At 37.7% G+C, this 26308-nt stretch overlaps 1 protein-coding gene across 1 annotated transcript; it reads left to right on the top strand.

The window, feature by feature from the left end:
• The first annotated feature begins 4269 nt into the window (after positions 1–4269).
• LOC108444037 (coiled-coil and C2 domain-containing protein 1-like) lies at positions 4270–26042 on the top strand. The gene is made up of 20 exons (XM_017724991.2): positions 4270–4300; positions 5448–5521; positions 8562–8769; positions 12012–12121; positions 12492–12564; positions 13288–13362; positions 13532–13608; positions 15515–15634; positions 16208–16266; positions 16361–16477; positions 17408–17481; positions 18264–18322; positions 18415–18466; positions 19024–19123; positions 19921–20011; positions 20456–20587; positions 20800–20883; positions 20995–21162; positions 23989–24044; positions 25541–26042. The coding sequence occupies exons 2-20, from the start codon at positions 5468–5470 to the stop codon at positions 25563–25565; spliced, it is 1734 nt and encodes a 577-aa protein (XP_017580480.2). The 5' UTR covers positions 4270–4300; positions 5448–5467; the 3' UTR covers positions 25566–26042.
• The last annotated feature ends 266 nt before the right edge of the window (positions 26043–26308 follow it).

Here is a 26308-nt window from a genome sequence, read left to right as displayed (position 1 = left end):
AAAAGAGGAGGCCAGAAAAAAATTTATTGTGCTAGTAATGATATAGGAAGGTCTATAAGCAGGCCAATGGGTTTTATGGGCGTGTGTACAGGGGCCCAAGCCACTAAGAGGCCCCTGAGGGCAATTCTGAGAAAATCTAAACAGCTGCTATAACTCACACTGGGAATCTTTCTATCGGCACAGTGAAAAAGATGAACTAATTTCTCATTGCGTTATGGCCACTACAATTCCCAAACTCTCCACTTCTTTCCTAAATGTTTGCTTAATTCTCTCCTCCAATCACTGCTTAGCAACCGCTCCACTATTCGCCATTATATTAGTCAAGCTTTCAGGTTTTTAAGATTAAGTGACCCTTATTAGTCCCACAGTGGGGAAATTTCACCTCTGCAATCTAACTCATCTGTGCAGTGGAACACCACATACACACTAGTAAAACACACACAATAGGGTCAGTGAGCACTTTTGGCCGGAGTGGTGGGCAACCCTATCTGCAGTGCCTGGGGAGCAGTTGGGGGTTAGGTGTCTTGTTCAAGGGCACCTCAGTCATGTATTATCGGTTCAGGGGAATGACCTGGCAACCTTCCAGCCGCAAAGCTGGCTCCCTAACCTCAAGCCCACGACTGCCCCAAGTTAACACTACATTAGATAGATAGATCCCATTGTTTTGAAGTAAATGTAGCCCAAAGTCTGAAAATCAGTGTGTAAAATTAAGAAATCCCTAAGAAGTCCCCACCAAAACACACACTTACTGCAATTAAGTAGAGTTGTTTGTTTTAATAAAAATATTATGATTTTTTTTTTTTTGTGGAATTGTTCAAAGCTGTGTTTGCTAGTCATGTATTGGCTAGTATTTTCGAGTTCTGCTCAAAATTAGATTTAAAAAGTCACTACAGAAACACTCAAGTTTGGTAGCGTTAAGATTGGTCTGGGCTTGCTTCAGCTTTAGCTCCAACACAAAGAGTTCACACACTCTTCATACACTCTCTGCTCTGGCCTGAAGTTTGCAAAGACTTCCAGGGAATTCTGAACACTGCCAAACCCTAAATCCCATACATACACACAAACACATACACACACAGACACACACAGACACGTCACACAACAGAGAAAATTAGGAACATCCTCTCCACGCTGAGGAAAAACTGGAAAACAATAAAGTTTTCAGAGTAAGCAGCACATGAACACTGGAGCTCCAGCAGCAGACACTTCACTCTTTACTCAGATTTACTGAAAAAGCAGCTGCTAGGACCGGGAGTCGATCCTAAAAAGAATCAATTCCTCGATGTCGGGCATCTGCTTGTGTCAAGGAGTTGTCAGAAGAGAATCAGGTGCAACTCCGCCAGCCCCTTTTAGTCAGCTGAGTTCATTTGTTAATGCTGTAAATCGTTCAGGGACATCACAAGACATTTATGGATAAGGGGCTTTACTAAGGGGGTCTAGGGGAGTGAATGTCATTTAGAGTAACAGTATATGGAAAATGCATTAAAAAATGGCTCTTTGGTCCAGTTGGCGTTCAGTAGATCTGTCTCTTTACAGTTTTTAATTAAGCTCAGTTATAGTGCAACTTGAAAACTCTGTCCACTTACAGCATTCACGGATCAAGCAAAGCTATTTAAATCCAGCAATGCTATCTCCTCTCTTAGATAAGCTGCAGGCTCTAAATATTATTTAAATACACCAATTATAGATTGTTCAGTTCAGAGTCAGTCTGTGCAACCAGAGCGTGATTTTGTTTGCACTTGCATATTTAATGGTGTAGGTGACATTGCCAAAGTGACAGGCACAAAATGATACTTTCTCATTTAAGTTTTTAGTGTTGCATGTTATATCAGGACAATAACATTTCTACACATTCAACAATAATCTTATCTAAGAGCTTTAATTGAACTCATCTTGATGACTAACCTTGATGACTATCAGGCCTGCTTCTTCAGCTTCTTTCTCTCCCTACGTTCAGTAACACACATCTTCTAAGCTGCTTCTCCTTCTGGGTCGCAGGGGGTGCTGGAGCCTATCCAAGCTGTCATCGGGCAGAAGGCAGGATACACCCTGGACAGGTCGCCTGTCCATCGCAGGGCAAGACACATTCACACATGTCCAATTGGCCTAACTGCATGTCTTTGGATTGTGGGAGAAAACCAGAGGAAACCCACACAGACACAGGGAGAACATGCAAACTCCACAGAGAGGACCATGGTCACCCGGCCGGGGACTCAAACCCAGGCTCTCCTTGCTGTGAGGCGACAGTGTTACCCACCACGCTGCGGTGTTCAGTAACATGTTATGTTTATTAAACTCAGACAAACTGTGCTACCTCTTAATTACCATCGACGTATAGAGGAATTTACTAACATTAACTTCCTTTAAATACATAATAATGCTATCTATATGATTAAGACTAGCGTGGTTGTTTGGAAACACTTTACAGATATAAAAGCAAATAATATTAAGAGCCGTCAATAATGTTATTTCTTGCTCTTTTGCGCAATCGCACACTCACTATTTGTGAAATTTCTTACTTTTTTAAATAGTGGGTTCGTCAGCGAGCTAACGTTCATGCTTTATGGTCTGTCCCCTTTCCTTTACCTCAGGAAACCTAAAGTTAGTTAGCTAAGTTAGCTAACAAGCAACAAGCAAACACCTCACAGCCAGATACAATGGCCGCAATTTGCAAAAATCTATATTGTAGATAGGTATAGTGCAGTGTAGGTATCTTCACTCTATAACTACTTACTGATGCAGACTGTATATCAGGGGTATTTAATTCAAATTCAATAAGGTCCAGTTAGAGATAATTTCCTCAAGAAAAGGTCCAGAACTTCATAATGCCTAACGTGCATCATGATTCAGTGCCATATACTGTTTACAGTAGTAGCCTAGTAGGTATATCAACATCTTATACAGTCAACAACTGAATATCAAATCAAATTAAATACAATTCAGTCATATTTCAACAGCTTTCACTGTCATTTTCCTCTGACTCACTTTCTTCTCTGACTGCTGTTTCTCTCCTCGTCCCTAACCTGTGTGTGCGCCACTCACTCCAGTCTCAGTGCTCATCGTAATGCACAGATCTGATTGGCTGAGTAGCATCACATGTGATATTTACAACGCATGCGATTGGTCTGCGAGTTTCCCAGGCCATTAAAGCAGGAGCATAAAGGCTACAAAAGCTACGGCAATTAAAATAGGACCACCCCAGCTCCGTATAGGGCAGCGTCTGGGTCCAGACTCGGACCACGGTCCGCCTATTAGTGACCCCTGCTGTATAATTATGTCTTTGAACAAATGGCTAATCTTTATTTTAGCTTTTAGCCAAAATCCTGTCACAGCTTCCGCAGAGTGAGTAACACCAGAGACCCTCCCCCAGGTCTGATATGATTGGCTTACAATGTACAAGCTCCGATATGATTGGTTTACAACTTACAAGGTCTGATATGATTGGCTGAGCTGGTGTTACACCTTCCCCAGTGTTAAACAGTGTGTTAGAAAATAAAAGTATTGGGTATGTGGAGCAGTGGAAGCATGTTCTCGGGCGTGATGGAGCTCCATCCACTCCCTCTGGGATGAATTAGAGTGATCCAGTCTTTTAACATCAGCACCTGACCTCACTTATGCCTTTTTGGCTGCAATCAAATCCTCACAGCAATTTTCCAACCAGAACCGTAACCAGAAGTCCCAATGTACAACCTTTTAATTTACTCTCCAAAAACACCAGTGACCCTGCACGTATCTTATTTTTATATGTAACGTTGATGATGGTGAAATATTGGTCAATCTGAAAGAAAAATACGTTTCCTTTGGGAACTACTGTTTTGCACTAAGAACATCCTTCATTTATTACTTCACCATGAGTGGACTGACTAAAATACGTTTTAGACCAACAACAACTACCTTAAAATCAATGCCTTAGACATCAGGCAGTGAATTCACAAGCATTTCATGTAACAGCTTTCTGTGAGGGAACTTTAAGAGGTGGACGTCTGATTCCTATCACCACCACTGTGAACAGTTCTGACCTGGTGAGATTCTCAAGGACAGAGCATGTCACACCAAACCAATATGAATGACCTTGTTAACCATTTAAAAACCGGTGGAGTTCCTCTTTAGTACCATTTATTTCAGAAGAAGCGCTGGTCACGTTGAGCAGGCGTCAACAAACCTGTGGGAGTGCAGCTACGGCTTCTCGGCCTAAAGCCCTGCGCATGCGCATCAAACATCTGACGCCAGCAGCTCGAGGCAGTGGCCGTTACCTAGGAGACCGAAAGCGGGAAGAGGAGCTTCGACGCCGACAGTCATGGTAGCAGATTAAGTTCAAAACATTTTAAATAAACGTCGTTCGGTGCTGTAAAAGTCCAGGTTTTGACCAAGAACACAATTTCTAGTTGTAGCTGCAGCAGCCGCGAGTGTTTCCTTCATTCCTTTTGCCAGTTATTCTGTCTCCTCTCTGACAGAGATAACGTTAAAGTCACTTGAGGAACGTTAGCTTTAGCTAGTAACCGTGAACGTCGGCAGGACAACGTTAAAGGGCAGTTCCACCGATTTTTCAAAATTTCTGCATAATTAATTGGCTAAGATATAACGTTAAACAGAGTCATTCAGAATGTGAAATGCTGAAATGTAATGTATGTGGATACTTTGCAGTATATAAATTATAATATACTATATAATATACTTACTAAAGGCAATGGCTCTATTTAAACCCACAAGTTCTATATAGAACAAATTCATGCTTAAGTGGTTCTTTGCATGGTGAAATGATTATTTAGATTGATAGAGACGGTGTTGCATATGGCTTAACATTGTAACAGTAGAAGACCCCTTTTTTTGTTCTAGAGAAACTTTACATAGTCAGAATTTTTCACAGCAGTAGTGATAGGAACCAGACATCTGAAGACTATATTGCTCTAAAAGCTAGCTAGCTAGCTAGCTACATCAAATAAAAATAAAAAAATAATAAAAATTAAAAATTACATGACATGGTTGGGAGTAAACTGCTTGATATCTGAGACATTGTTTAATGATAATACTTTGGCCTTTCATGTAATAACCCATTCATGGCAGAGGGATGCATGCAGTGTGTTATGAGGCAAAATAGTCCCAAAGAAAAATTTTTTTTTCTTCAGATTTACCGCTATTTTACCATCATCAGCATTACCATTCAGTTCACTAGTTGTTTTGGATAGTAAATAAAATGGCTATATTTGTATTATAAAGATGACGTTCCTATCCCCGCCACTAAAGACAATCAGAGTTGCTAAGGTTCTGTACAATGAACCACATCAAATTCACATCAGACCTCTATGAATGACTCTGTTTACATCTCAGTGACTGAATTATGGAGGATCTTTGAAACACCGATGGAATTCCCCTTCAGCGCTCATTTACAGCGATGTTCTAAAAAAGACATTTAAAAATTGTTTCTGTTTTATTTCTAAATCTCATAGTTGGCTGTGAGGGAAACTTCATGAGTGACTGTGAAGATCCAACTTGGTTCTCCTCACCACCTCAAGACAAAAAGGTAATATTTTTATTTATGAAGGACGTTCTCTTTCTGACAGGATGCTGCCTCGCTAGTGCTGGTGTTATCACAGGATCAAACCTTTAGGGGTTTTTTTCTTTTCACTGTATTAATTTGCATTTTGAAGATAATATGCCATGAAAAGCCTTGCAGGTCTCACAACTGGCTGTAAACTGCAATTGGTCATGGTGTCCCTTTCCAAAGACAAAACCTAGCATAAGTAGTGTGGCCTTTTGTCCATAACCCACGCTGTGAACAGAATTTGTTTTTTAAACCAGGCTTTCTTAAAATTGTAATTTTACTTGATTTGATATGATTTATTTGACAGTAAAGATTAGCGTTGTTACATACAAGGCAACATGTGATATATGTGGATATTTGCAGCCTTAGCTTTAAAAAAGAGATTAAACAACTAAATTAAACATCTTACATAGTTGAAATAATACATTTATAACATATACTTAGTAAAGGCAATGGCTCTATTTGAAACCATGAGTTCTATATAGAACAAATTCATGCTTAAGTGGTTCTTTGCATGGTGAAATGATTATTTAGATTGATAGAGATGGTGTTGCATATGGCTTGACATTGTAACAGTAGAAGAACCCTTTTTTGAGGCTATGTAGAACCATTTTCAAAAAGGTTCTATACAGATCTAGAGAGAATTGATTAAAACCAACAACAGCATTTTCTTTTTTTGAGTGTAGGTTTATACACTGATCAGGCTGCTGGAGTTTGTAAACACTGTGTCCACTCACTGTCCACTCTACTAGACACTCCTACCTTGTCAGTCCACCTTGTAGACGTAAAGTCAGAGACGACAGCTCATCTGCTGCTGCACAGTTTGTGCTGGTCATCCTCTAGTCCTTCATCAGCGGTCACAGGATGCTGCCCACAGGACGCTGCTGGCTGGATATTTTGGTTGGTGGACTATTCTCAGTCCAGCAGCGACACTGAGGTGTTTAAAAACTCCAGCACTGCTGTGTCTGATCCACTCAGACCAGTGCAACACACACTAACACACCACCACCACGTCAGTGTTACTGCAGTGCTGAGAATGATCTACAGCCCAAATAGCACCTGCTCTGTGAGGGTCCATGGGGGTCCTGAATCTGAAAGATTTTTGAAAAATATTTGGGGGCGGTACTTTGCATTTTGTTGCCATATGGCAACAGCATGTGACAACGGAACTGCAATCTGAGTACACTGTATATTACATGTAAATAAATACCCTGCAATGAGACGCAGCCGCTTTTGTCATCCAGACTTGAAAAAAAGCATGTACATCAAACAGAAAAGTAAAGTATGAAAGTAATTATACTAATAGAATCATCATCTTGGAATGAAGTGACCAAGTGTCCAGTATGCCAGTATGGAAGGGTTTGTTATTTACTCCATTTGTGTGGACTGCAGTTGCATGCTGTTGCCATATGACCACAATTATATCTGACCATTATAAATAAAACCTATGGCATCTACCTGGCTTATTCATGAAAATGAAAAAGTAGTTTTGGTCAGAAAAAAGTACATGTGGTCAGCAAAAATATTCCATGTTTGACAAAAAAAGCATTTTATTTCCAAACATAATAAAAAAAAAAATCAGGCAAAAAATGAAAAGAAAGTCATTGTTGCCATATGGCAACACTATAGATTAAAGGGTTAACTTACTATAAGATGTTCAATAAACTCAAACATTTAATGCTACCAGATGATTTCCTTTTTATGGTAAAACAGCAGATCGTTTACAGTGTAGATAATGCATTCTGTTCTATACTGTCCCTTTGAAGTGCCTCAGCCAGCTGTTGGACTAAACCCTGTCATAAACAGCACAGGTGTTTACCTGCGGCTGCCCCTCAGAGAACAATCTCTGTTACTGTAAAGCCTTTCTCTGGCATGAGCTCTGCTGTCTGTGTCAACCTTCCCCTGTCATTACGAGGGGAAATTAAAGCCTCCATGTCTCTCATGCTAGGTAAGAGGGACCTGGCATGTAGAGGAAAAAAACTCCACTTATCTCCCCAAGAGAAAATTACATGCTGTGTACTTTTCTCGCTTGAAGAAAAAATCGGATGGAGGCTGGTCGGAAGTGTGAAGCGTGAAGATGGCGATCTTGATTAGCTTTCCAGCCACTGTTTTATTTATTTATTTATTTTTTCAGCAATAGACAGGCTCACCAGGCCTACCTGTGTGTATTTTTAGATTACACTGAGGCCGCTGTTGGTGCTGTGAAACTTTTAACTGCTCTGAGTTGAAAGACCCATATCTTACTTTGTTCCATTTTTTTTGTGGACCAGAAACAGTTGTCATTCATTTTTACAAGACAAATTTAAAACCTCTCTTTATTTCTTAGGCTTAAACCACTGTACCTTTTCACGACTGATAATTTGTCGTTGTCTGACAGAACCTTGTGTCTTTACAGAAAACGGAAAAAGTAATCTTAACTACGTTTACATTTGAGATAAGCTTTCAGAATGAAATTGTGACATGAGAAAATGAGAAAGTGAGGTTACGTGCCATTAGCAGTGATATGTTAATGAGCTGTGTTCTGACTGGCCCTGTATTGTGCCTTATTTAAAAAGCAGGCAGGGCGGAAACGCTCCTTATAACCTCAGCATGAATGGGCGGGACTAAACTGTTGTTGCCTGAATGGAAAGATATATGCAAATGCATTGATATTTGTGAATGTAATAATTTTTGTGATATATTTACAATAGTGGTGCAACAGTTTTGATTCAATAAAGACAATTAACATTCAATAAAGTATGTGCATATGTTTTGGCCACAATAAAGTCTAGGGCTATTTATTAGCGTGCTATTTTACCAAAATGCTGATTAAGTACATGTTTTAGGTACATTTGTGTGTTCTGTTTATTTTTTAAAATATTTTTTGTGTTATTCCAAAAATGTGAAAAAACACCCCTGGTTAACAGCTATAGAAATGTATTCATTTGATAATGAAAACCATAGGTGATACAAAAATAAATGAAAAGGAAAACATACAGGAAAACATCTAATTGTTACTCCGATGTGTTCTTTGTAACAGGTGGAGGAGTTCAGGACTAGAGAAGAGGATGGACCGGGGCCGTTTACTAACCCAGGAGAGTCGGTGTCTGCTTCTGCTACTGTTCTCTTAAGAACTGTTAGCTCAAACCTTCAGAAAATCAAAGCTATCCCAGCTGTCAGAGAGAACGATACTCCATCACCTGCAGCCTCCCCCACTAATGAGGTTCAGCCTCACTCTGGGTGCTTAGGTAGGAGTGCAGTCACTGTGGTGTGTTGTGGCGTGCTGCTGATTGGAATCTAATCTAATTGCTGTAAGGTCAGAGATTTACAAACCTGGCAGATACGGTGGGAACAGGGGTGTAGCAATACACATACTTTTAGCTTCAATATATTTTTTCATTTTATTCCAATTTTCAAAATTGTGTTGTTTAAAACAGTGAAATTATAAGCTCTTCAGAAAAAGCCCAGTCGCTTGAGCAGCAGTGGGTCCATAGAATAAGCCCTTCCCCATCTACTCTGATACACCTGAATAGTCTTGATCACTGATAGTGGTTTCCACGAAAGGAGCTAAATGAGAAACGTTTGGATGCTTGAACATGCGAGAGGTGTATACTGTATTCGTATTAATGCTACGTACATTCATCGTTACATTATATACATACATTATATATATATAGTTACATTATATACTTATTTTATTATATATTTTTTGTTTAATCAACTCTCCCTGTCTTAAGGGGAGATCCGACTGTAATGTGTGTATGATGCACATGTCTAATAATATTAAAATATGTTGTGTACACCAAGCAAACTGATTTATGTATTAGTAAAAACGGTAATACATAAAAATCCCTGGTAAAAACTGGTAGGTTGCCGTTGTTTTTTTGTGGCATCAAATGGTTGCTCTCTTTCTTGTCCACTGAGCGAGAAGAGCAAGCTAAGTATCTAATTACACATTAAATTTGCTTAATATCTTTCAGCCTTTCTGACTTTAACTAGGGCATGGCGGCACCCAAAAGAAAAAAAAATTTTCGTGTTATTTTTTGACGTCGATATGACATCATCTCAGTATGACAATATTTTTTACAACAAACGTTACATTTACATTTGGTTTATACATCATCTTTTAATAGTACTGGACAAGTTAAGTTTTGTCCAAGTGAAGTTATGTCATGAAATACGTACAAATATGCTGCTTTCCTCTGGGGAAGTGAGTGTAGTGTACATTTAACATTTATTTAGGCTACACATTTACATTGTTTGTACATCTGGGAACTAAAATCGACCTGTACAGTATGCTTTTTTTCTGTGTTTTTCAACATGCAATATTGTTCAATATTCAATATTTTGTACTGCTTATTGATTCCCTCCTTAAGTTTGAGTCAATCAAAACGGCTTCATGTGTATTTGAGCGTATAGTTACATAGTACTACTCCATTGCCTTCACTTTGTTGTCCTTAAGTCATTTTGCCAGTTCTTTGGAAGTAAGCTTGTAGTCATTGTCCGTCCCATTGGCAATGGATCTAATTTACATTAGATTCATATTCTGTATCATTATATTTGTCTCCTTTTTTAACTTCGTCACTCTGTTTCCATGTAGAATCTGCACTTTCCACACAATTTCTCCACTTGACAGCTGTGAGAAATAATTCATTAAAATTACAGTATGCTTTTGTGATTGCCAGCCGTAACTGTGACTTCTAATGCTTAACAGCCAAAACCTGGCAGCATGAAAACCCACTCCATCATGTCTTTGTTATCTGATTGCTGCATCCTAGACAAAAATGCTGGTGTGTTTGTAACATGCTCCTTCTTCCTCGAAACAGTAGGAGAGATTCCAGCGGGTCATTTTTAATCCACCAGTAATGTCAAGGTGCATGTAACAAAGTCCTTATACCAGTGAATGGCACTGCTCATTCACATCAGCGCAAAACCATTGCTCATAATGACAAATTGCATGTTTAGTAATGAAATGTATTGGGGAGGTCTGTAAATGGTCAGTTTTGATTTATAGTTGGCTATAGATTACACATTTCCAAAGGCTGGGAGTGAATTAGCTATTGATCTACTCTGGACCGGGTCATACAGTGCAGACGGAGGTTTGTGAAGTGTGAAGACGATGCTGGTTAAAGTAATGGAATTAAGGTTGCTTATTAGTGTTAATGAACAGATGATGTATATGGCATTGCTCTAAGCTCAGGCTTAGTTTGTTTTCATTTATCTCTGTGATGTGTAGAACTAATAGTCTTTGTATTAGTAGGTTTCTGTTAAACTTATGTTAAAGGACCCCCTTGTGCTAATTGTAGTCAATCAGCCAAAGGCATGTTTGGTGTCTGAAGTTTGCTTCTGCAGTTTTGCTCTAGAAAAGCAAGGCTAATGTAGCTAAAGGCATTAATAGCACGCCAGTTAGCATGGTGCTAATAGCATGCCTGTGTCATTATCCAATTGCCTCAAGCGAGTTGTTAAGTAATCTCAATCAGACTTGTCTATGTGGTTTCTGTTTTGGACTGTTGTCTATAATAATAGACACAATTATGTCACATAACTGAAAACAGCAGCATCCATCTTACAGGCTTAATTGTGTTTTATACTTTTGTTTATAGATAACTGGATAAGTACGTACCAGAAACCACATAAGCAAGTCTATTTTAAATGAGTGAACAACTGGACATGGTTAGAGGCAAGTGTAATGATTTAGACACCATGCTAAATCGCTACAGATCTATCCTGAAATAGCACAGAACTACTTAAAGCACACATAACACAAAGCAGAGTACTTTAGCTCACAGCCATGGTGACATGTGGCGTAACTTTAGCATAAAAACATTGATTAAGTATCGTAGAAGTATCATAAAACAATTATTTTATATTAAACTATTTTGCACACATTTGCTCTGTAAAATGCATTTCTATTTTTGTTTTTTTACAGAAGGTTCATCTGAATTAAAAAGATGTAGTTTTGTTTAAGTCATGTTGGCACTGTTTGACCAGTAAAGCAGTAAAGTGGCTTCAATTAAAAAAAAATCATAATAAAGTTTTTTAGTTTGTAAAGTAACTGTGTAGTAATTTTTAAATTAACAGATTAACTTCGGAAAATTAGTAGTAATAATAATACGAATAACTTAATTTATGGAGCACATACATGTAGCAGTTTAGTCCTTTAAAAAGAAGTAGCAGCAGAAAGACAAAAGATAAAAATAGTAATAAATAATTTTAAATTCAGTAAAAATAATCTAGAAGATAAATTAAAAAGATAAATAAAACGAAGTCACTTATTCCAAAATGTTTTGCTCTTATGGAGTAAATCAAATATCAGATTGATTTAACAGTCTAATCGCTGGTCTGATACAAAATTACTTTTTAAAACAAATTTATTCCAAATACCGTGATTATGATTCTGATGTTATCATGCATCTCTGGTGTCAGCGTCAGGAAAAAAATCATGCTAAATGATATGCTATCTCTATTGTTTGTGTTCTGACTTCTACAGAGAGCAAACCGATGGTGCTGTGCGCAGAGCAGGAAAACAAACTGGCTGATGCCCAAGCTGAACAGACTGGAGACACAGAGCAGGTCAAGCGTTACTACCTGACAGCTAAGGTACCACCTGTGTGTCACTGTCAACACATCTTTCCCCCACATACACACACACACACTTTCATAATCCTTCCTTCTCTTTCTCCCTCCCCACACATACACACATACGAACACTCCCAGCCCTTGGCGTGAGAACTGGATGGGCATCTTGGTGCATCTGTGCCCGCCTGAGGCAGCGGGCCGTGGATGTGGGTCAGAGCCGTAAATCCTGTGTGGTCTTCGAGGCCAAACAGCCATCGTAACTTCAGCAGACACAGCGCCAAGCTCTGCTGATGGATGACTGTAGCAGCATGCAAAATAATAAAGTCAATAATGAAGGTCATAAGTCAAGTTAATGGTTTGTCTGGTCTCTCTTGCTCTTGCTTTTTTTCAGAAATTAGACTGCATTGTGGAAGCATCCAAACAAGGAGAATCTGACAATGCCAGTTCCTTTCTGCCCCCTAGTGGTAAGACCTGGTGATTGCATGCACAGATATATCCTGATTAATTTAGTTTGTGGCTGGAAGAAATTGCAGACATATTGCTACATATTTGTAAAATGCAAAACATTGGGGAACCATTAATATAACAAAATTCGTGTTTGACTTGCATTGTTTTAATTATTATTCATTAGTTTATGTGAATGCCCTAATTAATCAAAATAGTCATAAAATTAATCTATAAATATTTAAATCGGTTAGGACACTCATAGCTAAAATGCTGTGATTACAGGGCTAAATAGCAGAATTGCAAAAGCAGCTATTGCATTCACACAAAACATATAATATATTGCTTATTGCATTGGTCTATATACATTCCACATATGTAAAATACATTACATTAACTCATTAGTATCATATGTTTACATGGAATTTATATACACATGCAATGCTTCATTGTTTTCATTGTAGCCTATATCAGTGGGAGTGAACCCCATACTTGACAGTACAAAAGGTTTAAGATAGAGGAACAAAGAGAGTGTAGTAGTGTTTGAAGTTGGAACTGGGTCTCTGCGGTGCGCTCTGAGGAGCACGGACAGCCGAGGGCAGCTAATGAAGAGAGGGAGAGAGCTAATGAGGGAAAAGCAGCAGCATGGTAATCAGCAGGCTTCAATTTCCTCCCTGATGCTCCAGATTAGCTTCAGTCTCAGTGTCTCCTTCAGGCCTTTTTCATCTTTTTTTCTCCTTCAGAGAGCAAACTGGATGAAAAGCAGAATGTATCCCCCCAGTCCAGTGATGAACCCCATGCTGAGACCAAAAACAGTGGTAAAAATGCAGCCGGTTCTTTTTCCCTCTACAGCCGTTGGCCTTCTACTTATGTACTACGGACAGCACATAAGTGTGATAGGATTTATTTTACATATACACAGTAATTAAGCCTGTGTACTTTAATCACTCAGTAACGTCTTGTCTTCCATTCTGTATTACATTACAGGTTCACTTCAGAATGAAATTGTAGTAAACTCCCCTGTGGTTCCAGACCTGGTTACAGTCTGCGCTGATCCCACTGTGGTATGTAGTTGATAATAAAATGAATAATGTCAAGCTTTTCTCATTTCCACATATTAACTTGAAATTCATGTGAAATATTTAAGGATTTGGACACAAGCGATTCTAAAACTTTGTGTCTGAAAGCAATAACGATTTTAAGGGGATAAAATTCTAATTACCAATAATATTGACTGATGTAATTTTATATTTATATTTTATTTTTTTCTCCATTAACTTCAATTAAACAGTGCTTTACTGCCAGATATGATTTTCAATTCTGACACGTCACATTTGCCAAATTCAAAGAACCCTAGAAACTCATAGTCTTAGTAATTTAACTATTCTAGCATGAGGGCAGAGCTACTCAGAATTTGCTGTTTTGGTTTCTGTTTATTCATGTCTTATTGTTGTTAATTTTTATTTTAAAAAGGTTTTTGTTATAACATGTTATTCCCATGCTATAGTGTAGATTTGGACATGTTTTGTGTTTATTTGTTTTTGTAATACTCATCATGAATGGTGTTTTGTGTATAGATTTATCAGGTTCAGCATACATTGTAATTACATAGTTAAACAGAGAGGGCCTTGCAGTGAACTGCCCAGTGGCATAACTGTCTAACATTTTGCCGTATCATTGGGAGATTAAGGGTTTGAATCCTGGTAAAGCTATGAATGACAACAGATTCAAGTGATATTTTTGCCAATGCAGATAACAGTGTATGTTGCTAATATCAGCTCATGTGTTTGGTCAATTGATGTATCGGTCTGGCCTTATTGAACAATCATTTAAATACTTTACAATGGCTTAGACAAAACAGCTACTAGAGTCATACGTGATAGACTAATAATATGAATTACTGATTCCTTCTATTTGTATAGTGCTTTTCTTACACTCAAGGTTGCTTTACAGTGGTGCTAGCTGCATGCCACTTTCCTTAAACCATATGGAGTTACGTAATCTCGAGTAGACTTGCTTATATAGTTTCTGACACTGTATGGCAAACTGTTATAAAATGTTGATAACATCATATGACAGGTTTGTCCATTTAGATTTTGTAATATTGTATAACAATTCCATACTGTAGACAGCCATATTACTTAACCTCTTAAACTCCTTGGAACCACCAGATGTTCCAAAACACACTTTGTCATATTCGTCATAACTTTCATATTTCATTAGCTACATGCAAAAAGAGGGTGTCTGTAACTTTCCAGTCTTCTTTCCAGTCAAATAGATGGGTAATGTAATTTTAAACCCTTACAATAGAAGAGACTAAACTCATAGGTTTTTGTTTCTACTGAAAGTCGACCCATTTTTCCACAAATCTGGGCTATAAACTTTAAACAGATGGCTGCTCTGTAAAAATGATTTTTATAAAATAATGCAAAGAGCGTCTGAGATTTTGGGCTTCCAGCAGTAAATTGTGAGCATATAGCAATATGTGTAGATCATAAAACACATATTCTGTTAATTTGAGGGGAATTTTTACAAAAAAATGCCTTAAAATTTGGTCATGTAAATTCAGATGGACAAACCAAAAGATACCCTCAACATGGTTTAAGGAAAGTGTGATGGTTAGACATGCAGCTAGCATTATGCTAATTGGTGGAAGATAAGCTACATTAGCTACATTAGCCTTGTGGCTCCAGTGCTTAAACTAGAAAAGCAAACTTCAGATACCAAATTTGTCTTGGCTAATTGCCTACATTTGGGGTACGTGGGGTAACAAAATTTTTGTTGAACCTATTACTTCAGAATTGATAAATTAATTATAAGCCTGCAGTTTTATAGGGTAAATATCACTTTTAGTATTATTTGCATAGAAATTGAGACTAGGAAAGCATAACTGGGGATTGAGTAGTGGTTTTCACGTACAATAACTGTGCTATTATCCATGCCTTTCTATGTTCCTGCCTTTAATCTCAGAGGTCTGCTGATATGGAAACAGGTGAGGTGCTTTCCACTCTCCCTTTTCAAAATTCTCTTTGCCCTGACACCAGTCATCAATACAACCAGCTGATAGAGCTTCTTCACCAGCAAGAGGAGGTCAGTTTCTCCATACCACCAAAATGCATATATTAGACCCAAATAACATTCCATGGCAAAGAGATTTGGACAAAAACTACAATCTTTGTTTATCCTGCGTTCTATGGTGGCATGGTTTTATGCACCAAAACCAACCATATAAATTTTTTAAATAATTTTCAGATAATTTTGTATTATCTAAATGATCTCTGTTTTGATTGTACTTCATTCTGAAACTGAAACTCAGTTCAAAATGGACTGGGGACTGGAGAGTAAATTGTAATGGTTAAGCAATGTTTTTATTCCACAGCAAACTCTTTTGTTTAAATAAAAAGGAATAAAAATCAGTTTTCTATTATATGGTCCCTTAAACAGTATATACATAAAAATATAGCTTCAGATAAAGTGGGGTCGCTGTGGCCACATAGTGGTGTTAACGTCACCCGCTGTTGAGCTTGCATACACAACCGCATATCCACGTCGGTGTGCATTACTTTGAAGAGTGTTTTTATATTTGGTATTTCATCACTGCAGATTTGGAGCTTGAAAGTGTCATTTAATTTTCAATTTAATTTTGTTTCTCTTTTTCCACAGAAGTGTAAAAAATACTGCCAGCAGTTCAGCCATATGGGAAACATTTCTGAGACCACAAGGTCAGTAAATGTTTCCTCCCTCTACTATAAATGGTATATTGCAGGTCAATTTTATTTTTAAATATCTAATATCTAGCAAGCTGTTGTGTTTCAGGTTTGAGAGTCTTGCAGAAGAGTGTGCTTCTCACATTGAAGCACTGAGGGTAGCAAAGGTCAAGGGATATCCAGTACCAAAGTTTCATATGGAGGATCGCACCTTTAATATCTTCAGGTAAGTTTCACACATGCAAACACAGAAAGGCTGCACACAGAGGCTGGACGATATGACGATATGTTATCATTATTGTGATAAATACTCTTTTCTGAGTATTTGATGAGTATGGTCAGTACTTCTAGAACACTGAACAACTGCATGGATCAAAAACACATATTTAGACCAATTATAGAGAGGTTGTCAACAAGAACAGCCAGTGTGTCAGCTCATTATGAGACATTGAATTAAAATACTGATATTGCTGTTTTGCTTTCTATATTTAGCCTTGCTACAGGTGAAAATGTGTGCACAGTCCTAAAATAATTAGAAGTTTCAAAGAAAATGACAGAATTTGGAGTGTTTGGGGTGTTGGCTGCTCTCTAGTGGTCAGTTCATGAAATAATTTGCCTGCGCGTATATAGCATCTGCTAATAACACTGTTCTCAGGAGTGGGGAACCACACAGTTGGCTAACTAGGATTCAGATTCACACAAACCAAGCATACAAACTGTTTCTGTAACTAAAAGCAATAAGAGATAAACACAAAGTGGACCTAACAGTTGAGTTGTGAGAGGGGGCAAAGCTGGGCCCCCCAATGCATATTCACTTCTTTTTTACTCATAGCTTATTGAAACAAGCAGAGCATTTTTGTGGGATGTGCAGATTCTAAGTTTGGAAATAGAAGACAGAATACTTAATTATTTAGTTCACTCATCAGTTTCAGATCAATATATTACGATAAATACATTACATCTGTGTTTTACATCCTATTGAAAATGTTATGATTTTTGTCCCTACATTTAAAAGAACGTTTAACGATTTAAAAGTGTTTTGCTTTTCATTGTATTTCCATTACATAATTATTGAAATGTAATGATGTATTTATTCATCTACATAATTTTATAGCTCAAACAAGTTTTATCCCACTGTAAATGTCCTGCTGTGTAGAATTATTCCAGAGCTCAGTGGAAGCGACATGTTGCTGACCATCGTGAGAGGGGTTAATCTGCCTGTGCCTGAAGGTACTGACCATGATTTTTTATTTGCGTTTCTAATAACAGTTATTAAATATGAAAAAAATATATACATTTTGTCTCACTCAGTGTCTGGTAGCTGTATGTTTTTACTTATTACTTTGTTTACTTGTTATTTGTGATTTATGTCAAAAAATGTGTTATTTAATTTTGAAATAATTTTAGGGCCAATGCATCATTACTTCAAGATAATAAAGCATAAGACATTATTTTGATGTAGTAAGTCAGACCTTTGACATAAGTGAACATTTCAGCAAGACATGAGTCAAAATTCAGAGATAATGTGAGACAAAAGATAATAAGATAAGTCGTTTCAACATGCTGAGTCAAAATCTGGAGAAATTAAGTCGAAGATGTCACACTCTAGAGTGAAAAGGCTTATTTTGATATATAATCTGTCAAAATTATGACATGCTGCTGAAGGCAAGCAATATTTATTGCTGCTGTCAGAACAAAACCTCACATCTCCATTTTTCAGTTTTTGACATAATTTGAAAATCCCTGTTGCCCTTTACATTGTGTTCAAATTTATGAATCATGATGAATGGACCAAATCAAATGGCTCAAAATTACTTGGAAAAAAGTCTGATTCCATTGACTTACATTGAAATTAAAGTATGTTTTTTTCCTTCTCCTGTAAAGTTACCATTTTGGAGATACAAGGTTTAGTTCCAACAACGACCATATATATTCTATCTGACAGGCTTCCATAGACAAGTTTATAATAGTTGTGTTTAAAACTAATATGTGAAATCCTTTGCTTTTGACAGGAGGTTCTCCAAATGATTTAGAGACCAGCGTGCGCTTTGAGTTTGCTTTTCCCAGTTTGGTATGTTCTGTTGATGCTGCTTGGTTTGTTTTCGTGTTGATGATTGTTTGATGAGTAAACTTACATTTGCGCTCTTTTTCACATCTTGTTAGCAAGAAGCTCAAAGGGATCAAACTCGTTCAGTCAAAAACTCTTCTAGTCCAGGTAGAGAAGACATATACCTACATATTATTTACATTATAATGTTTTAATAAGTGTTTTGTTTGTGTGACAAATAGGATTAAATTAAATTACTTCAAACACAGTTAAGCAGCCAAGACATGGTTGACGTCTGAAGTATACATCTTCAGTGTAGCACTGGAGCTGTGAGGCTGATGTAGTAAACAAGTATTGTACACCAGCTGGTGTCTTGCAAACTGCATGCGTAACACATTATTTAACACCTTGATTTGACGGTTTGAGATCAGTGTATGATGATTTAGGCATATACTTAACGCCATGCTTAGTGGGGCATAAGTTTCTATTACTTGTTAGTTACATTAGTCTCACAACTCCAGTACTAAAACCAAAAAAGCAAACATCAGACATTACATGTCTTGGCTGATCACCGAATACAGAGGAAAACTATCAATCTAATCTGCTAAAATTAATATTTGAGTGTGGTACCACTGATGTGAGCGCTCTCAAAGTTGTATTAGGGTAGCAATGTGTCTTATACGGTTCCCCATCTTGTTCTTTCTTTGTTCTTTCTGTTCCTTAAGAGTTTGGAGAGCAGTTTACACTCCACATTAAGCGCAACCATCGAGGCTTTAAGAGAGTTGTCCTGTCTAAAGGCATCAAGTTTGAGATCATTCAGAAAGGGTGAGTGTCTGTCCTCCTTTATCCACAGGCAGGTAGAATGTAGAACAATTCTAACACAATGTTTTTTCATGTTATTTTTTTTGCAAAGAGTACAGTTAAGGAAAAGAATATAGAAATAAGTCACTTATAAAACGAAAAAAGAGAAAAATAAACACAGCAGGCGAATACCTTTACCACATTAACATCCATACGTGAAATTTATTTTGTCCCATATGCTGTCTGAGCTGGCTTGCGTACAAACTGAAGATGGGGCTACTGACAAAACCATAGAAAGTCTTTCATTTGATTGTGAATAAAAGCATGGCATTATATGTAATAGAACAAAAACTTCAAGTTATAACTGTTATTATAAAATATAATCATTTTACACCTATCAGGACAGGTTCTGTGCCATTTTTCCTCATTTTGAAAAATGTAGCTGTTGGACATGAATGAGTTAATATTGAACATGTTAGGAAACAGATAAATATTTTAAAAATATTCCCTAAATGTATAGAAAAAACATTTAATATTATACATTAATACTCTTTTTAAAATATTGCCTAGATTCAGAAAAGATAAAGCTTCGTCATTATCTAAATAGAGGTTTATGTGTGTTTCTATGTATTTTAGATTTATGGATAATTATAAATAGTTCACATTCTCTGTATATTGTTTCGTATTTGTCTTAACGAGCTCATCAGCTCTATCATAAAATAACCATAAAAGGTTAGTATCTGTAACTTTGAGATGTCCTCCTTACTAAAACTGTCATATTAATGTAATATTTATTCTCTCTGTCCTTAATTGTACTGTAGTGGTCTATTTAAGACTGATAAAGTGGTGGGCTGTGCTCAGCTGAAGCTGGACTCCCTGGAGAGCAAGTGTGAGATCAGACAGCTAATAGAGGTTAACTCATGCTATTTTTATGCCTACCTTTAAAGGAAAGTTTAACCATTTAAAAGGGCTTGCTTTTCATTGTGTTTCCATTACATAATTAATTAATTGTAATGACTTAATTGCAAAATGAATAACATAGTTTGTTATATAATAAATTATATTCACATTTAATTTTCAATGTGAAAAAAATGCCAGAAATGTAAAGAGTTTTTCACAAAACAAGAATGTAAACAAAAGAGTAACATTTCATTAAATTAAAATCATAATAAAATATCTCATTACTCACTACTTCTTTCTACATACAGACACATGGTATGAATTGAAAGTTTGTGATCTGCACTTTCAACAGAATTTCTCCACTTGTTTCAATGAGCTACAAGTGACATTTAATGATTAATATAAAACTACAACATGATTCTTCTGTTTAATTGTGTTTTCATTTACGTTGGTTAGGTCCTCAAAAGACGGACTCCTACAGGAGGGCACCTGGAGGTGCGGGTGAAAATTCGGGAGCCACTGAGTGGCCCTCAGTCTGACACAGTGACAGAGAAATGGCTGGTCCTGGACCCCCTCACCTTACCTCTGGTAACAAGTTAACAGTACTATTCTCAGGAAGTGAAGTCATATTCATGTTAGCCTGGAAAAATGCCATGCACTGCCCTGGAAACACGCAGCCGTTATTGGTTGCTGTTTCAAAATGGAGACTATGGATAAGCTGCATTACCGAGGCTAGGCTGCAGCCGAGAAAGGTGGTTCTTTGGTAGCACTGTCCTTTAAAGGCTCCTCTTTTATATTAGATAATGCAAGATGGAATGGTCTACCAAGGCCACTGTGTCACATCAGTAGAAAGCATGCCCAATTTGAAGGAAGCAACAATGAGGGTAAGCTATCAAGCAAGACATTAGTTTGTTTCTAATTAAATATTATTCTTCTATAAACTGTTAAGCTGTAAATAACTTACTGAAAGCAGGTGCATTTCACACCGTGTATAGGCGTTTTTATACACGGAGGAGGGGTCAAGTTCCAGGGGAGATAATGTTGAAACTTATTTCCGGTTTCCGCGCCGCTGTCTAACGAATACGGCTGCATTTCATTATTCATCACCTTTGGCTGAACTCCCGTGCTTCAGGCAGGACGATGTGGTCAGAATTGTGGAAGAGGTGACGAGCACCTACATGCAAAACTCGATAAGGGATATAAATTCTTTTTTGAGCAGTTTATTTTTGATTATGAAGATTATAAATCATTAGCTGGTTCCCAGTGTTGTAGTTAGCTAGCTAGCTAATGTTACCTTACTTAATGTCAGAGAGGATGAGTAATGTTAGGTAGTTTCAGCATTCCTCAGATTTAGAGATCTTCAAGTATGTGTTTGTTTAAGAAGTAAATAAACAGTGTCTAACATGAATTATTCTGTTAAATTACATGCTTGTCGGTGTCCAGTGCTGCAGATAGAGCGATCCGTGTAAGGGCTCGGATCTCCCTGTCGAGAAAAGCAGGGAACCACACAGATTAGAGGTCCAAAAACTTCAAAGAAGTTTGGAGGAGTTTAACCAGTTAATTGTTACAACATTGCAGTTCACAAACCCATTTTAATTTATGCAATTAGATTTACTGTTTTATAAGCTAATTCACTATTAGGTTTTTATGTACCACATATTGTCACAGATCTTTCCAGTAACCACCTGCCATCACCTGGGTCACAGAAGTTCTTTGATGACAGTCTCAAGGGTCTCGTACACCAGCCATGATTTGGGTCCATAACAATAAAACCTTGCAGACATGAGGACAACATGACAACTCAACACATATGACTGTGCAAATGTAGTACAAAGCTAAACAAAAATAAATAAAGTGTAGGAATTTAAATGAGAGCTGACTACAGTGATTGTTTTTAAAATCTTAGAGGTATATTTTAATAGCAGCATTTCACACTCAATGTAAGTAATGGTTGCCTTAGAAATGATTTTACACAACCGGAAATGTCGACCCCAGAAATGAGAAAAGGCCTCTTAAATGGATAAAGAAAGAGTGTACTGTATATTTTACTATACATTTTTAAACATGTAGTACAATTTGTCCAGCACTTTTACCATTATCATTGTCTTTCCATTGAGCTAAATATAGCTAGCTCATCTTAAAAAAGTCTTATGAGAGAAGACTCTGTAAAATTTTCTATGAAAGTCACGTTTGTAAGCATCTATAAACACATTTATAACATGTCATAATGCATTCATAAGGCTTTATAAACATGTTTATAAATATTTATAAAAAATAATTACACTTTATAGCCATGTTTCTTATATATTATGAATTGTTAATGTACTGCATTATAAGTAGTGTTAATAACATGTTACACTGTCACTGTCAGTCTCAGCGTGGAGCGCGTAAAGACGAATACAAAGTTTATTTACACCCTGAGATCTCCTGTGTTTTATTTCTCAGCGCTGGTGCTGTTAGGGCTGCATCTTTGGGCTTCAGTCCTGAATATTCAGATGCTCCAACCAGGCTGTCCAGACTAGAATTATTGCTACAGTGCGCTTTTCTTACCCAGCGCTCTCACTTTAAATGTTACTTTACATCACAGCAAGCCAAGTACCCATCAGCCCCTTCCCTGAACCTCCTCTGACATGACACTAAGAGTGATGTCACTGTGGAGTGAAGGCCTGGAGAGGGAGAGGTGAGATAGTAGAGTGCAGCCATTGTAATTTGTTCCCTCACTGGCTCCAATGTTAAGCGATAGAAGCCTCCACTCTGTAACACTACACTACACTACAGTACAGTAAGGCTCATTTCTGCTGGCATTCTATTGGATAAGTTAGTGCCAGGCTAACGGTGGTGCACATTAACAGTGTTGCACATTGACTTTCCCACATTGGGTGAAACACTGAAGACAGCGCTAGTTTAAAATATCTGACATCTGAAGCCTGTAATGAGCTTTATTGTGGATGTTTTAGTGTTTCAGTAAATCCTTCAGTAAATACTTCAACTTGAAGCCTCACTCTTAACACTGGAGGAGGCTTTAGTCCAGTACGCTTCACTTTACTTAGAGCAGACAAATACAATTTATGAGTTCTTATAATGTGTTATGAGCAGTACTTTTAAGGTATTAAGTTAACAATTCATAATGCATAATAAGCATGCCTTGAACATGTACTGCATTGTCATAAATATTTATAGCCATGTTTATGATGCCTTATGAATGCATTATAACATGTTATGAATGTGTTTATAATCCAAAGTAACACAGAAGAACCGTGTACCCTGCCCGGGAAAGGGTTACCGGGACCTACCCCTGGAGCCAAGCCTGGGGGTAGCGTTCCTAACAGCCCACGTATCCCAGGGCAGCCCACGTAACCCGGCCAGGCTCAGCCCGAAGAGGCAATGTGGGAAGACCATGTGAGCCCACCAGGTCCAGCATGGGGGAGCGGTGCAGTGCTGTATATGCAGTGGGAGATGGCAGGGAGGCCTTTGGCGGCCTAGGCCCCTGCAGCAGAAACTGGTTCTTGGGGAAGGAGCCAGAGCTTGTGCGGGAGGTTGAGAGGTACCAACTAGATGTAGGCCTGGGAGCAGCTTGGGGTCCACATGGAATGAGCTGGAGGAAGTTGTGGGGGACAGGGTCGTCTGGGATTCTCTGCTTTTCCAACTGCTACCGCGACCCTATCTGGATTAAGCGGTAAATGATAATGATGATGATGATGATGAATGTGTTTATAGATGCTTACAAAGGTGACATTCATAGAAAGTGTTATCAAATACTCCATAGCATCCTCAAAAATGGTCAGAATGTAGGCTAAATTACTCAGCTGTATTTGAAGGATCCTTTCAATTGGAAGAGCCTTTGTCCTGTCTAGAAATGCACCTCACTTGACTGCCGCCTAGCTGGAATAAATTTTGGCACTCTTCAAGGCACATTTTCCACGGTAATGTGAACACTGGTTTATAGTTTTAAATGTTTGACTAAAGTACTCTATGTTCATCACTGCTAGGTGGTTGCTACTAAGCCACAAATTCAAGATAATCCTATGAAGCGGTTCAGTAACAGGTAAAACACTGTGCTTGATTCCAGTTTTGACATTTGTAACACGTGGAGGTTCTTGTGCAGGCATACACTGCCCATCAAAAGTTTGAGGACACTTTTTCAAACTGCTTTTAATAAAAGGCTGTGTGTCAGCAATAACTTACTATTTTAAAGCTTAAGATTGGACCTGTTTCACAAAGCTAGCTAACTTTTAACTTGGCTTGATCTAACCCTGGATTTTCTGTCCTGTGATATTGGATGGCTTTTTACCACACTACATCACCATAGCAACTTATGTTACATGGCTAACCTGCAACTTTTCAAACAATCGAGACTGAGCCTCTGACCAATCAGGTCTAGATTTCTCACCTCACCCCATGCCCTTTTGCTTCTGTCTTTGTTTTTCATTTGTGGTGTTAGTCACATGAATAATATTGTTTTTGAGCAGAGAGAACAAATTGTACCATGTTGATAGGAAAATGTTGTTCAGCTATTGCCCCAAAAGCACTGTGGCAGTGGCATGAGTTGCATTTGTGAAGTTTTATGAGTGAAGAAACTTGAACCTACTTTATGAGACAGGCCCCAGGCTTATTTAAAGAGCCTCAGTATCACAGCTATAAATATTTGTGACAATATGACAGCCCTACCTTAGGAACAACAGCAAAGGCCATACATTTTATCCCCCTATTGTGGTGTTTTAAGCACCTTTTGGGCAAAAAAGCTTCAATATTGCTTTTAACAATAGTTTGGAAAATAGATACTTTTAGGCACAATCTGTTCTTTATATCAGGGAAGATACTTGACAAACATGAAGTTAAATAAATATAAATACACCTAAAGGAAAAGCTGCTTTATGATAATAAAATATTTATACAGCTTCTCTTATCTCATTGAAAAGTAACAGAAAAAATCTAATATTAGTCAGATGATTCAAAAAAAGATTGTGTACGTAAACTTTTGATGGCTGTTCTAAACACTATGTCCAAAGGTCTATGGACAGTCGTCCTAGTGAGTAAATTTAGCTATTTTAAGGTGCACCTATTACTTACAGAGGTGTTCAATTGCACTCATGCAGTGTGTAAAATCTCTATAGAAAAGCATTGCCAATAGATTGGGACACTCTGGAGCAGCCACACATGAGCCTTAGGTCACCATGACCAATGCCAAGTGTCAGCTAGAGGGGTGTAAACCCCCCCAACATTGGGCTGTGTAGCAGTGGAACTGCACTCTCTAGAGTGATGGAGCTCCATGCAGTACCTTTGGGATGAGCTAGAGTGATCCAGAAAGGACCTCAGTAATGCTTTCATGAATGCAATCTAATCCTTACAGCAATGTACCAATACATAAGTGCAAAGCCTTCGCAGAACAGTAGAGGCTGTAACTGTAGCTAAAGATTCTACATTTGATCACCAAAGAAATTTTGAATGAGCTGGTGTCCTCAAACCTTTGGACATGTAGTGTAGCATTTCCATCTATATCAGTGCTGCAATAACTCTCTGTTACTCTTTCGTGTGTTTTAGGTCTGCCACATGCAGTGTTCTCTAAGAGGAAACCTTCAAATTTTCTTTGTGCTTTTGTTTTATACTGAAACTTTTAGTCTTGACTGTTCCAGCTGAGATGAGTTGCACAATGATGTCTCAATTTAGCACTTTTCGCAGGGCAGCTAAATAGCAGGAGTCTTATTGGTTACATAATCCACATTTTTTTCATTTTTATCACTTCTCTGACCATTTAATTTCTTTTAGGAGAAAATCACTGAGCCATTTCTGAGACACACTTCTTCCTGAAAATGCAATTTGTCTGATTTTATCTAAACAATAACTTGGCTGATTTCATCAAATGACATGTCAAGGTGATGCTATCACTTGGAGAATCTATGCTGCACAGCTGTAAACTCAGGGATCTACTCACAGGGCTTATAAATGTCCTTGAGTTTTCAATTTTGATCATTTTTAGGAATACAGTTCATGTTGGAACTTTTATACACATGTTTCATAAATAAACATGTCAATGCAAGACTAACATGCTTTTGATTGCTTTATCAACATTTTAAATAAGCACCTGCACAGAAACATGATGTATCATTATTTGACTGACATCTAATTTGAAGTAGAAATTTTGGAGTGAGGCTGATGAGACTACATGCGAATAAAAGTTGAATTTCTTCACTTTTGAGGTAAGAGCAAGTTATTTGTTCATATCTTATTGGAAGTCCAAACATCTAGCTCAAACTAGTTTTTTTTTTTTGCTTGCTAAAAAGCAAGCTTGCGGTTAAAGTCAACCTTAAA

The sequence above is a fragment of the Pygocentrus nattereri genome, chromosome 14, assembly GCF_015220715.1.
Source record: "Pygocentrus nattereri isolate fPygNat1 chromosome 14, fPygNat1.pri, whole genome shotgun sequence".
Classification (NCBI taxonomy): Eukaryota; Metazoa; Chordata; class Actinopteri; order Characiformes; family Serrasalmidae; genus Pygocentrus; species Pygocentrus nattereri.
The sequence above is the reverse complement of the archived record's forward strand: the minus strand, read 5'-3'. Positions and strand labels throughout refer to the sequence as shown.